At 41.3% G+C, this 14,673-nt stretch overlaps 1 protein-coding gene across 1 annotated transcript in view; it reads left to right on the top strand.

Moving 5' to 3' along the window:
• LOC311137793 (voltage-dependent calcium channel subunit alpha-2/delta-1-like) overlaps positions 1-11,790 on the top strand; it is a 126,798-nt gene extending 115,008 nt beyond the window's left edge. The window contains 4 exon segments of the mRNA XM_084172380.1: positions 4,004-4,116; positions 5,054-5,136; positions 5,551-5,599; positions 11,238-11,790. Coding sequence (XP_084028506.1) covers positions 4,004-4,116; positions 5,054-5,136; positions 5,551-5,599; positions 11,238-11,284 — 292 coding nt within the window. The 3' untranslated portion in view covers positions 11,285-11,790.
• Positions 11,791-14,673: the final 2,883 nt, after the last annotated feature.

The following is a 14,673-nucleotide window of genomic DNA, read 5'->3' as shown; positions in this document are numbered from 1 at the left end:
GGACCATACAACCATTTTGCATGTAGTAATTCAGAGTTCACCCTATACAAATACAAGGAACCACAGAGATCATACATACAGTACCAGTTAAAAGTTTGGAAACACCTACTCATTACAGGGTTTTACTTTCTTTTTTACGATTTTCTACATTGTAGAATAATAGTGAAGACATCAAAACTATGAAATAACACATACGGAAAAATGTAGTAACCAAAAAAGTGTAAAACAAAACAAAATATATTTTACATTTGAGATTCTTCAAAGTAGCCACCCTTTGCCTTGATGACAGCTTTGCACACTCTTGGCATTCTCTCAACCAGCTTCACGAGGTAGTCACCTGGAATGCATTTCAATTAACACGTGTGCCTTGTTAAAAGTTAATTTGTGGAATTTCTTTCCTTCTTAATGCGTTTGAGCCAATCAGTTGTGTTGTGACAAGGTAGGGGTGGTACACAGAAGATAGCCCTATTTGGTAAAAGACCAAGTCCATAATATGGCAAGAACAGCTCAAATAAGCAAAGAGAAATGACAGTCCATCATTACTTTAAGACATGAAGGTCAGTCAATCCGGAAAATTTCAAGAACTTTGAAAGTTTCTTCAAGTGCAGTCACAAAAACCATCAAGCGCTATGATGAAACTGGCTCTCATGAGGACCGCCACAGGAATACCCAGAGTTACCTCTTCTGCAGAGGATAAGTTCATTAGAGTTATCAGCCTCAGCAATTGCAGCCCAAATAAATACTTCACAGTGTTCAAGTAACAGACACATCTCAACATCAACTGTTCAGAGGAGACTGCATGAATTAGGCCTTCATGGTCGAATTGCTGCAAAGAAACCACTACTAAAGGACACCAATAAGAAGAAAAGACTTGCTTGGGCCAAGAAACACGAGCAGTGGACATTAGACCGGTGGAAATCTGTCCTTTGGTCTGATAAATCCAAATTTGAGATGTTTGGTTCAAACCGCCGTGTCTTTGTGAGACGCAGAGTAGATGAACGGATGATCTCTGCATGTATGGTTCCCACCGTGAAGCATAGAGGAGGAGGTGTGGGGGTGCTTTGCTGTTGACACTGTCAGTGATTTATTTAGAATTCAAGGCATTCTGCAGCGATACGCCATCCCATCTGGTTTGCGCTTAGTGGGACTATCATTTGTTTTTCAACAGGACAGTGACCCAACACACCTCCAGGCTGTGTAAGGGCTATTTGACCAAGAAGGAGAGTGATGGAGTGCTGCATCAGATTACCTGGCCTCCACAATCACCTGACCTCAACCCAATTGAGATGATTTGGGATGAGTTGGACCACAGAGTGAAGGAAAAGCAGCCAACAAGTGCTCAGCAAATGTAGGAACTCCTTCAAGACTGTTGGAAAAGCATTCCAGGTGAAGCTGGTTGAGAGAATGCCAAGAGTGTGCAAAGCTTTTATCAAAGCAAAGGGTGGTTACTTTCAAGAATCTAAATATAAAATATATTTTGATTTGTTTTGATGTCTTTACTTGATTCTACAATGTAGAATATAGTAAAAATAAAGAAAAACCCTTGAATGAGTAGGTGTGTCCAAACTTTTGACTGGTACTGTACATATATATAGCATAAAAGTTATCCTCAGTGAACCAGTTTCAGATAGATACCATACATGGATACTATTCTATTATTATATCCCATTCAATATTCAGTGCTCTGAATACTGTAACAGAGAGATTTACATTTTGGCACCTCAGAGAGGGAAGGGCTGACTAGTCCTTGGGCATTGTCCTTTGTTCCTGGACCATTTGCCTTGCAACTCCAGGTATCAAAGAGCACATAAATTAGGGCCGAGCCTACAAGCCAATCCCGGTATGTCATCCTCTGGTGAGGTAGATCCGGAATGGGGTCAGTTTCCTGCCCTCCTCTGTGTTTTCCTGCTCTTTCCAGGCAGCTGCTGCCGGCTGGGCTCTGAACAGACACATATTACAATGATCTGTCAGGAGCTTGACACAGAGGGACTGAGAGCTCTCTCCCAATCATTTACCCCTGTTTATGTGTTGCAACTCACACATGGTGTGGGGGTTGAATGTTGGTAGAAATGCAGTGGGTATATGAGCCCCATTCGCCTGACTTTGTTCTCTTCAATGTTAACAACTAAAGACACTTAAACTTGAATGAGTGCCATAAAGAAAGAGCCATTCCACAGACGGAGAGGGTTTCTCCACTGCCCTGTAGTATGTGTGTGATTTATTATTGGCTGTGTGTATGTCTGAACCACATATATATCACCACGGTAGCGCATGTGTGTGATGATGCGGGCGGCAGGAACGGACAGCTTTTATAGTTTACTCTCATCTGAGACAGTTGAAGAACATGTTGTGTGAAAGCTTTGTTAGTCTGTTGGGAGTGTGTTTCCCTGTGTGTTCGGGTTGGAATCTGGTAGAGCTGTCTCTCCGGCTCTCTGCTGGAATAAAAGTGAATTCCATTGAAGGAATAATAGGGTATTCCAATGAATGGAAGTGCAGTGGTGTGTATTCCTGGATGCCAAGGGAAGCCAGGCTTCCCCAAATAAAATACAAATATTTTAAAAAATGTATCTTTCGTCTCTCTGTTTCATAGTTTTCCTTCAATTGGCAAGTGGCTTTCTCAACTGAGAAATCATCAGAGCGAGGGTAACAGTGCCCCTGTGTCTCAGTATGTGTAGCCCATGTATCTGATGCTATCTGGTCAAAAAAATAGTATGACATGTTGGCATGTTGCCGCCGGTAGCATTGAATTCAATTGCAAGTGATGCCAGATAGCATTTGGCCTCCCTTGATAATTTTTTAAATAAAATAATAACCAATCCGCATTGATCTGAGCTGAGTGAGCTCAACTGTGAATGGTCCTCGCACAGCAAAAAAATAAAATATGTCAAGGAAGGCCAGTTTGGATTTGACTCCCCACCAATCAAATCACACCAAAGCAAAACGTAATTGTGAGCTTCTGGTCTGTGTCATTGTCCTGCAGTAGCTAGCTATAGATAGGGATGGGGATCCAGAGTTTCTAGTTCAAAACGATTTTGTAGCAGCTGAAAATCAAGGAGAATGGGAGGCCCCTGTGTTTCCCTGTTGGCATATTATTATTATTATTACAAAGTGGAGTCTTTGTTTTGACATGTAGCTAGCTAGCTAGCTAAACAATGAACCATAATCCCAACCCATACAACACAAACAGATTGTCATAGCTAGCCACCATGCATGAAATGCTGTAGTATGAATCTGCAGGTAGATAAAGCTAACCAACTAGGTTCAATGCTAGCTAGCTAGCTAACATTAGGCTATAACTAGAAATGCAAATACATCTCTGAGATACAAATAATATTACTACACAGATCATACACGTAACGTTATAGCGAGCCAGCAAGGTAACATTCGCTAGCTAGCTAACAGGACACTTTAACTTGTAATAAAAACAACTTTCTGACAAAATTAGAAATGAATAATATCTGAAAATGTTACTAGACTCTTACCCGTATACACGGATGAATGCTTCATGGCAGACTGGAACCACTTTAACTAAGATAGATGTCCTGTGTTGTTTCCATTTTGATTGTAGCTAAAAAATTATCAATTTAATCCATTTTGAATTCAGGCTGTAACACATCAAAATGTGGAATAAGTCAAGGGGTATGAATACTTTCTGAAGGCACTGTATGTGGTTGAATTTATTCCGCCACTCTGTGACACTTGTCTCTGTGAAACGATGTAGTCTATGGCTTATCGGCCTTATATCGGATATCACGGTGCCTTAGAAATGCATTTCTAATAGAGCAAACAACACAATTATCACAACATACTGTATGTTGTAAAATAAAATATCCTGGTTTGGCTTCCCCATTTATTTTACCCATGCACCGCTACTGGGAAAGTGTTCTCTCATGTGTGAAGTATTTAGATGGTTAGCATTCCTCTCCTCTCATCCTTTCAGTATGTACAGTATATTGCTGAGTAGCTTACTAACACCTTGTGTGTTTGCGTGTGTATGTTTCAGGATGTATCGAGCTGAGAAGCTGCCCAACACCAACCTGGTGTTTCTGATCACTGATGCCAAGGCTACCTGTCTGTCCTGTGACCCCAGACCACTACGACAGGCGGAGCAACCCTGTATCCTTGCGCACACATACACACACAAACACACACACACACAAATCGTATTGCATTCATTTAGTCAGTATTACTGCTAGATTGAAAACTTTTATTCTCATAGTATAAATTAATATGGAGCTGTGTATCTGAATGGAACATCTGGAACCCACGTTGGGATCACTTTCAATCAGTGTAAAGTGTAAGTTTGAATGTGTGCGTGTCTACGAGACATATGTGTCTGGGGCTTTAGATTCCTGATGATGTAACAGTAAAAGTGTCATCATCAGAGGTCAGAGAGGGGTCAAACAAGAGGCCTGTAGTTTATTACAGCTCAATATGCTGCTAATGAGGACAAACACACACACTCACACACACACATAAAACATACACACTCTATTGCACACAACTGAGAGGTTGTTCAATCATGGTGTCATGTTCAATCATGGGGGTGATATTTATTATGGAGTTGTTAAAGGGTAATACACTTCCAAAGACAGGGTGATACACAGGTTAGCGTTTTTCATCATGAATCTTGTTCTGGAGGCAGCTCTGCAGAGTGGTCAATAGCTGGCACTACCACAAAGTCATAAAATCTGATTTTAAACCTAACACTAACCTTAACCCTAACCTTAACCACACTGCTAACCCTAATGCCTAACCTTAAAATATTTTTTCCCCCATTAATTTTTACAATAGAGACTATCTTAACTTTGCAGCTGGCCCATCTAGTGGACATCGCTCAGTTCTGCTTCCAGAACAAGACTCATCCCAATAAACGTCAACCTGTGGGAGATACATCTGAGTTTGTAAGGCAGTGTGTTAAAGATGTGATTTAGAGATGTATGTTTGACCAAGATGTGTCGGTATTTAAGATCAGAGTGTGCGTGTGTGTATCTTGGAGGTGTGTGTTGCAGATTTGTTTGTGTGTTAGTATTTCCTTAGTGTGTGTGTGCAGCCCAAGGTCCAGATCGCTGTGAGCTGGCTCAGAACCCCAGGTACAGGAAAGGACCTGACGTGTGTTTCGACAACAACGTAGACGTAAGTCAAACACGTGCGCACACGTATTTTATTTTTCTCCATCTCTCTATTTATCTCTCTCTCTCTCTCTCTCTTGCTCCTTCTCTCTCTTCCCATCTCTTGGTTTGGATGTTCTTCATTGCCTGATTGCATTAATTGGTTTGTATCTTTTTTAAAATTCATACTTTGGTCTCAGGGATATTTTCTGTGTGAAAACTAACGAACAGGTTGCTTGCATGACAGGTCTTCTCATGTTCATTCTCTCATATGTCTGATATATTTTATGAAGTTATATTATCCTGAAATGTATACCATTTATACTGACTTTCATTAACTGTTACTAACTGTCATTTCGTGTTTTAGCATGACACCCTCATTTTCATCTTTCTTTTACATGCTTTCTTTCTCCTTGTCTCTGTCCTTCTATTTCCATAGTTCATCCTTCATTTTGCATCTCCATTGGCTGCTGCTCATGTCTGTCATGGTAGGACGAGCCCCTGTGTCCAATCAGTGACGTCTCTGGTCTGAGTCCCGTCCCCCTCCTCATGTTAATGCAGGTGTTGATGCTGGGCCCAGGGACAGTGTCCGTCAATAAAATCTGAACTGAGACCTGTGTCTCTCCACCACTGTTGATAGTCAGGTGTTACATACAGCAGCTACTAACTGACCTGAAATCTGCTGATAGGCCTTAAACACAACCACTACTAAAATATTCACCCCCCTTGGCATTTTTCCTATCTTGTTGCCTTACAACCTGGAATTAAAATTGATTTTGGGGGGGTTTATATCATTTGATTTACACAACATGCCTACCACTTTGAAGATGCAAAATAATTTTTTGGGTGAAACAAACAAGAAATAAGACCAAAAAAAAAAAGAACTTGAGCGCGCATAATTATTGAGCGTGCATAATTATTATGGCTCTACAAAGTCAATACTTTGTAGAGCCACCTTTTGCAGCAATTACAGCTGAAAGTCTCTTGGGGCATGTCTCTATAAGCTTGGCACATCTAGCCACTGGGATTTTTGCCCATTCTTCAAGGCAAAACTGCTCCAGCTCCTTCAAGTTGGATGGGTTCCACTGGTGTACAGCAATCTTTAAGTCATACCACAGATTCTCAATTGGATTGAGGTCTGGGCTTTGACTAGGCCCTTCCAAGACATTTAAATGTTTCCCCTTAAACCACTCGAGTGTTGCTTTAGCAGTATGCTTAGGGTCATTGTCCTGCTGGAAAGTGAACCTCCGTCCCAGTCTCAAATCTCTGCAAGACTGAAACAGATTTCCCTCAAGAATTTCCCTGTATTTAGCGCCATCCATCATTCCTTCAATTCTGACCAGTTTCCCAGTCCCTGCCAATGAAAAATAGGATGGTATTCTCGGGGTGATGAGAGGTGTTGGGTTTTCGCCAGACATAGCGTTTTCCTTGATGGCCAATAAGCTCAAATTTAGTCTCATCTTTAAGCAATGGCTTTTTTCTGGCCACTCTTCCATAAATCCCAGCTCTGTGAAGTGTACGGCTTAAAGTAGTCGTATGGACAGATACTCCAATCTCCGCTGTGGAGCTTTGCAGCTCCTTCAGGGTTATCTTTGGTCTCTTTGTTGCCTCTCTGATTAATGCCCTCCTTGCCTGGTCCGTGAGTTTTGGTGGGTGGCCCTCTCTTGGCAGGTTTGTTGTGGTGCCATATTCTTTCAATTTTTTTATAATGGATTTAATGGTGCTCCGTGGGATGTTCAAAGTTTCTGATATTTTTTTATAACCCAACCCTGATCTGTACTTCTCCACAACTTTGTCCCTGACCTGTTTGGAGAGCTCCTTGGTCTTTATGGTGCCGCTTGCTTGGTGGTGCCCCTTGCTTAGTGGTGTTGCAGACTCTGGGGCCTTTCAGAACAGGTGTATATATATATACTGAGATCATGTGACAGATCATGTGACACTTAGATTGCACACAGGTGGACTTTATTTAACTAATTATGTAACTTCTGAAGGTAATTGGTTGCACCTGATCTTATTTAGGGGCTTCATAGCAAAGGTGGTGAATACATATGCACGCACCACTTTTCAGTTATTTATTTTTTTGAAACAAGTTATTTTTTTCATTTCACTTCACCAATTTTGACTATTTTGTGTATGTCCATTACATGAAATCCAAATAAAAATCAATTTAAATTACAGGTTGTAATGCAACAAAATAGGAAAAACGACAAGGGGGATGAATACTTTTGCAAGGGACTGTATGTGGTAATAATGATTACCTGGCTTCTAGTACTGTAGCTACTTCCTTCAAATAATTAAACACACTTGGATAATCCCAAAGCAAAAGAAAAATAAGGTACCACTACAGTATATCATGTAATTCTATACCAGGTGAATAGTGTACTGTAGAGTAAAAGGGATGTGAATAGAATGTGACTGATGGTGAGAAGGCTGCTGCTGTGAATGTGACATCATCTCCAACTCTGAACAATACTGACATCACTCATGTAAATATTTAACATACCCCACAGTAATTCCCATGTCTATTCTGACACACCGTCTTTGTACTACCCGTTATAGACCGGTCACACACACAGGCCGGTTGCAATCTTTAGGGTGGCCTGGGAATGGAAGGTACAGGTATTGTACAGCAGATGTAGATCGTCTATGGTGAGTGAAAGTAGGACAAAGCCCTCTCCCCACAGCTGAACTATGGAAGTTGCTCTGCAGTCTATATTCCCTCTAGAGTAAATAGAGGAGGTGCCAGATGGGTTTCCTGCCTTTGACAGTGTGCAGTACACTCACACACACAAAGGCCAAGGACACACAAGGATATCCTTAACACTGGCATCAAACAGCAGGAGGCCGAACACACACACACACACACACACACAGACACACACACACACACACACACACACACACACACACACACACACACACACACACACACACACACTGAACGTTCTATAATGTTGCACCCTTCTGAACGCAGATATGTGTGTTATCTATTATTTGCCACCATAATCTGAGTTTGAATTGTCTGATTGGCTGCCTGTCTGATTAACGTTTGTTGTGACCAATAGGAGGATGAGTCTGACTGTGGGGGCGGGACATCTATAAGCCCCTGCCTCTGGCCCATGTTGGGACTCCAACTACTGCTGCTGTGGCTCCTCACTGGCCCCCGACACTCATGACCCCTACACACACATACACACACACACACACACACACACATCTCACCCAAGTGTTTTACATTGGACTGTTTTCTGACGCTCCATCCCCTGAATGTCATCACTGATATGTTAACTCACTGCCAGTATGGAAGAGGAGTCACTCTCCTGTTCTCCAATCGTTCTCCAAAGCCAAAGGGGTGCTCTTTCCTCTATCTCATCTCTTCTCCACCATGTTTACTGAGCCATTCTATTCTAGGGAGCTAACCAAACCCTTTAATTATTTTTCATAAATGGATTTATATGTTTTGGTTGCCAACATGATATTATGATTCACTGACACAAATTATTTGTATAGGCATAGTTTATGTTGTTTATGATATTTATTATACTGTACAGTATATATAGAAAATATTATTATAAAGACAACAAAACCTGTAACTGAAATGGAAAGCAAAGTTACTGATAATCCAACAGTTTTTATTTATTTATTTGTGTAGGTCAAACAGCAATATGTGAATAGATGCAGTAGACTAGAGTAGTGTTCACTCAATAGAGAGCTGTAGAACACTAAGACACCATTCCATAGAGGAACGGGGATAGTTGACCCATGATAGATCTTTCTCTGAAAACATGCAGGGTCAAATCATACTTTAATATCTTTATGGTCACGTTACCATTCCTAGGGTACCAATCAGTGACCTAGGCAAATTACTTTCTAATACTTTTGGTGTGCTTTGTTTTGCTTCACATACAGGGTAGGCAGGCTTTGCACTTTTGGGACTATGCCATTTGTTCCATTGCACACCAGGCAATCTAAATCTAGTGCAACTCAAGTCTTTGAAAGTACAGTATGCATATGACCCAGGTCTGTATAGATACAGCATAGACACTGATACAGTATAGCTTCATTTAATGCATCAGATTCCCAGTGCCTACAGTGGGGGAAAAAGTATTTAGTCAGCCACCAATTGTGCAAGTTCTCCCACTTAAAAAGATGAGAGAGGCCTGTAATTTTCATCATAGGTACACGTCAACTATGACAGACAAACTGAGAATTTTTTTCTCCAGAAAATCACATTGTAGGATTTTTAATGAATTTATTTTTGCGAATTATGGTGGAAAATAAGTATTTGGTCACCTACAAACAAGCAAGATTTCTGGCTCTCACAGACCTGTAACTTCTTCTTTAAGAGGCTCCTCTGTCCTCCACTCGTAACCTGTATTAATGGCACCTGTTTGAACTTGTTATCAGTATAAAAGACACCTGTCCACAACCTCAAACAGTCACACTCCAAACTCCACTATAGCCAAGACCAAAGAGCTGTCAAAGGACACCAGAAACAAAATTGTAGACCTGCACCAGGCTGGGAAGACTGAATCTGCAATAGGCAAGCAGCTTGGTTTGAAGAAATCAACTGTGGGAGCAATTATCAGGAAATGGAAGACATACAAGACCACTGATAATCTCCCTCGATCTGGGGCTCCACGCAAGATCTCACCCCGTGGGGTCAAAATGATCACAAGAACAGTGAGCAAAAATCCCAGAACCACACGGGGGGACCTAGTGAATGACCTGCAGAGAGCTGGGACCAAAGTAACAAAGCCTACCATCAGTAACACACTACGCCGCCAGGGACTCAAATCCTGCAGTGCCAGACGTGTCCCCCTGCTTAAGCCAGTACATGTCCAGGTCCGTCTGAAGTTTGCTAGAGTGCATTTGGATGATCCAGAAGAGGATTGGGAGAATGTCATATGGTCAGATGAAACCAAAATAGAATTTTTTGGTTAAAACTCAACTCGTCGTGTTTGGAGGACAAAGAATGCTGAGTTGCATCCAAAGAACACCATACCTACTGTGAAGCATGGGGGTGGAAACATCATGCTTTGGGGCTGTTTTTCTGCAAAGGGACCAGGACGACTGATCCGTGTAAAGGAAAGAATGAATGGGGCCATGTATCGTGAGATTTTGAGTGAAAACCTCCTTCCATCAGCAAGGGCATTGAAGATGAAACGTGGCTGGGTCTTTCAGCATGACAATGATCCCAAACACACCGCCCGGGCAACGAAGGAGTGGCTTCGTAAGAAGCATTTCAAGGTCCTGGAGTGGCCTATCCAGTCTCCAGATCTCAACCCCATAGAAAATATTTGGATGGAGTTGAAAGTCTGTGCTGCCCAGCGACAGCCCCAAAACATCACTGCTCTAGAGGAGATCTGCATGGAGGAATGGGCCAAAATACCAGCAACAGTGTGTGAAAACCTTGTGAAGACTTACAGAAAATGTTTGACCTGTGTCATTGTCAACAAAGGGTACATAACAAAGTATTGAGAAACTTTTGTTATTGACCAAATACTTATTTTCCACTAAAATTTGCAAATAAATTCATTAAAAATCCTACAATGTGATTTTCTGGAGAAAAAAAATTTCATTTTGTCTGTCATAGTTGACGTGTACCTATGATGATAATTTCAGGCCTCTCTCATCTTTTTAAGTGGGAGAACTTGCACAATTGGTGGCTGACTAAATACTTTGTTTCCCCACTGTATATAGCTCCAAAATACCATTAATTTATCCAAAGTTATTCTTTGACGGGGAGTCATTGGAATTATGTCCAAAGGTGTCTCAGTTGCATGCCGTACAGTATGCTATGTGTAGTAGTAGAGCAGATACCGTAGCTCAGAGATACGTTTCTTATGTTACGTAGCTGGTATCTACCCAGCCTGGGTGGCAGTATGTGTTTCAGCTTCAGACTGGCAGCTAGGCTTGAATAATATGCTCCTGAAATTTGTTCTCAGGATTTCAGGAACGTGAAAGACAGAAAAGCTTTCCAAAAGGCTTCAGTAGTTAGTTACATCACACATCCTGGTGAGCAGAGAAGTGGAGAATGATATCAGCATATCTAAAGACTGTTTCTTTATCATCTTCTTCTTGTTCCTCTTCTGCTTGTTTCTTCTTTGTGTTTCTCTCTAAAAGCTGTAAACGAGACGCCGAAAGCTCAGTGTCCAAACAATGCAATGTGACGGAAAGAGTCTGTTCGACGTTGGATGCTCCTCAAACCAGGAGTCACTGTTTCGCCATGATGGACAGGACCAAGTTTCAAGCACTGTTACCACAGACCTGAACAACAGACACATTTACTCACTCTCATCCCTAATCATTAGTTCAAGTTAAATTCTCAGTTACACATTACAAAAATGCAGCACTGTAACCCTAACCCAAAACAAAGTACTTACTGTATGATTGTTGCCAATACTGTCCCTTCTGCCATGACCATCTAGTGACCACCTGGTTTGGAGCGTTCAGGATCATGCCTGTTTATTGGAGTAGCATGTTGATGTGTGTATAACGCCAACGGCATGACGTAGCCCTGGTATGGGCATGTCCCTGGGGTATCTCAGATTGTGCTTTAATACATGACTTACTAATTTGTGGAACTTCATTAGCTTGATTCAATTTTTTATACATTTGTACAATAATGACATTTAGTGTATAAAAAAGAAACAGAAAATAATGTTTATAATATGGTGTTGATTCTTGTGCAAATATGATATATTCACAATAAAAGTGTAGTATTGTTATGGTCTGTTGAGTAGCTGTTCCTTCAATAGGAGAGTATTTTATGGACATCCAACTTGGCATAAAATAACTGCTTACTGTTTGAGGCTCCCCTGTTCCCACAAGTAATAATTCAATAATGATTTTTACATTTTAGTAGACACTCTTATCCAGAGCAACTGGGTTTAAGTGCCTTGCTCAAGGGCACATCAACAGGTTCTTCACACAGTCAGCTCAGGGATTCCAACCAGCAACCTTTTCGTTACTGGCCCAATGCTCTTAACCGCTAGACTACCTGCCACTTAATGATGAAGGTCACTGTATGCCATTATAAGCACTTATCTATGCCATCTAGCATTGTTTGGTTTAATATCATACGGCACTGACAGACATGAAATTACCATGGCGGTCTAGCTAATAGACAAAACAAATATGACATGTTCTTGTGCTCTCCAGCACACTGATAACACATTTTTCAAAATGCAATGTTCCTCATATTGATCAGATTATCTGAAAGAGCAATAGGTTATTATGCAACCATCAGTGACAGTGAGTCTGCCTATGGCAGACATTTTCTGTGTTATTCTTCAAGGCTTGGGATTCATTATGACAACTTTAATTTCCATTAATTTTCTCGTAATGATAATGTGACTGTATCACTACTGGACTCCCTAACTGATGATAGATCATGGTTCTAGTCATAGTAAAAGGGTTCTCACTGTGAATGACCTGGTTCCAATGGGACATTTTTCAACCACAAAGTGACCCACACTTTAAAGGCCTGCAAACTCTCATACCAACCTTACGTAATGTGATATTTATGGATGCACATTTTGTCTGTAAGGTGCTATTGGAGAACAATAGTGCATATGCCTTCTTCTTTCTTTAAGCAGAATGCTTTTCCTAATATCTAAGTATATTGTGATGTGCGTGCTGCATTCTTTGCCGCACACACACACATAAATACATACATACAGTACACAGCATTACTGAGGACAGGTATGCTTGCAGATGAAAGCTAGAGAGATGTGTAGTAACATAGCATGTCCCCTGTACCAGACTGTGTCCCTGAAAGGACCCACAAGTACCCTCTCTCCTGGCTGGGGGATTCGCAGAGACAGGCCTGGCCTCTTTTCTGTTCTGGTCTTTCTTCTAGACCAGATGTCAGGATCACAGCTCTGACAGGTCACAGTGTTGTTAGGTTTATGTTATTTATCTGATGTTATCTTTGGATGAATGCAACCACAGCTCATTTTAAGAGCTTTGTGTTTGTTACACTGGGCAACAAAACCTTCTCAAAAGGATCACCTTGGGCTGTACTGGGGGGTCTTGGTGTGTGTGTGTGTCTGTGTGTGTGTGTGTGTGTGTGTGTGCGTGTGTGTGTGTGTGAAGAGATGGTTACACTGTAAAACCATGAAGCATGTGACACGTTTATAACCTTAAGTGTTAAAAACTTAAACATTAGGCATTTAGATATGCCAATAAGTGTTCTCATCTTAAACACAGGTGTTGAGAATGTAAGATTAAACATGATAGTCAGCTTTTTCCAGTCTGTTTACAACCAGGAGAACACCTACAGTTGAAGTCGGAAGTTTACATACACCTTAGCCAAATACATTTAAACTCAGTTTTTCACAATTCCTGACATTTAATCCTAGTAAAAATAACCTGTCTTAGGTCAGTTAGGATCACCACTTTATTTTAAGAATGTAAAATGTCAGAATAATAGTAGAGAGAATGATTTATTTCAGCTTTTATTTATTTCATCACATTCCCAGTGGGTCAGAAGTTTACATACACTCAATTAGTATATGGTAACGTTGCCTTTAAATTGTTTAACTTGGGTCAAACGTTTCGGGGAGCCTTCCACAAGCTTCCCACAATAAGTTGGTTGAATTTTGGCCCATTCCTCCTGACAGAGCTGGTGTAACTGAGTCAGGTTTGTAGGCCTCCTTGTTCGCACACGCTTTTTCAGTTCTCCCCACAAATGTTCTATAGGATTGAGGTCAGGGCTTTGTGATGGCCACTCCAATACCTTGACTTTGTTGTCCTTAAGCCATTTTGCCACAACTTTCGAAGTATGCTTGGGATCATTGTCCATTTGGAAGATCCATTTGCGACCAAGCTTTAACTTCCTGACTGATGTCTTGAGATGTTGCTTCAATATATCCACCTAATGTTCCTTCCTCATGATGCCATCTATTTTGTGAAGTGCACCAGTCCCTCCTGCAGCAAAGCACCCCCACAGCATGATGCTGCCACCCCCGTGCTTCATGGTTGGGATGGTGTTCTTCGGCTTGCAAGCCTTCCCCTTTTTCCTTCAAACATAACGATGGTCATTATGTCCAAACAGTTCTATTTTTGTTTCATCAGACCAGAGGACATTTCTCCAAAAAGTACCCATGTGCAGTTGCAAACCGTAGTCTGGCTTTTATATGGCGGTTTTGGAGCAGTGGCTTCTTCCTTGCTGAGCGGCCTTTCAGGTTATGTCGATATAGGACTCGTTTTACTGTGGATATAGATACTTTTGTACCTGTTTCCTCCAGCATCTTCACAAGGTCCTTTGATGTTGTTCTGGGATTGATTTGCACTTTTCGCACCAAAGTACGTTAATCTCTAGGAGACAGAACGCGTCTCCTTCCTGAGCGGTATGACGGCTGCGTGGTCCCATGGTGTTTATACTTGCATACTATTGTTTGTACAGATGAACGTGGTACCTTCAGGCGTTTTGAAATTGCTCCCAAGGATCAACCAGACTTGTGGAGGCTGATTTCTTTTGATTTTCCCATGATGTTAAGCAAAGTGGCACTGAGTTTGAAGGTAGGCCTTGAAATACATGCACAGGTACACCTCC

The sequence above is a fragment of the Coregonus lavaretus genome (assembly GCF_964263955.1).
Source record: "Coregonus lavaretus genome assembly, chromosome: 11".
Lineage (NCBI taxonomy): Eukaryota > Metazoa > Chordata > Actinopteri > Salmoniformes > Salmonidae > Coregonus > Coregonus lavaretus.
Note: the sequence above shows the minus strand (reverse complement) of the source record. Positions and strands in the feature narration are given on the sequence as shown.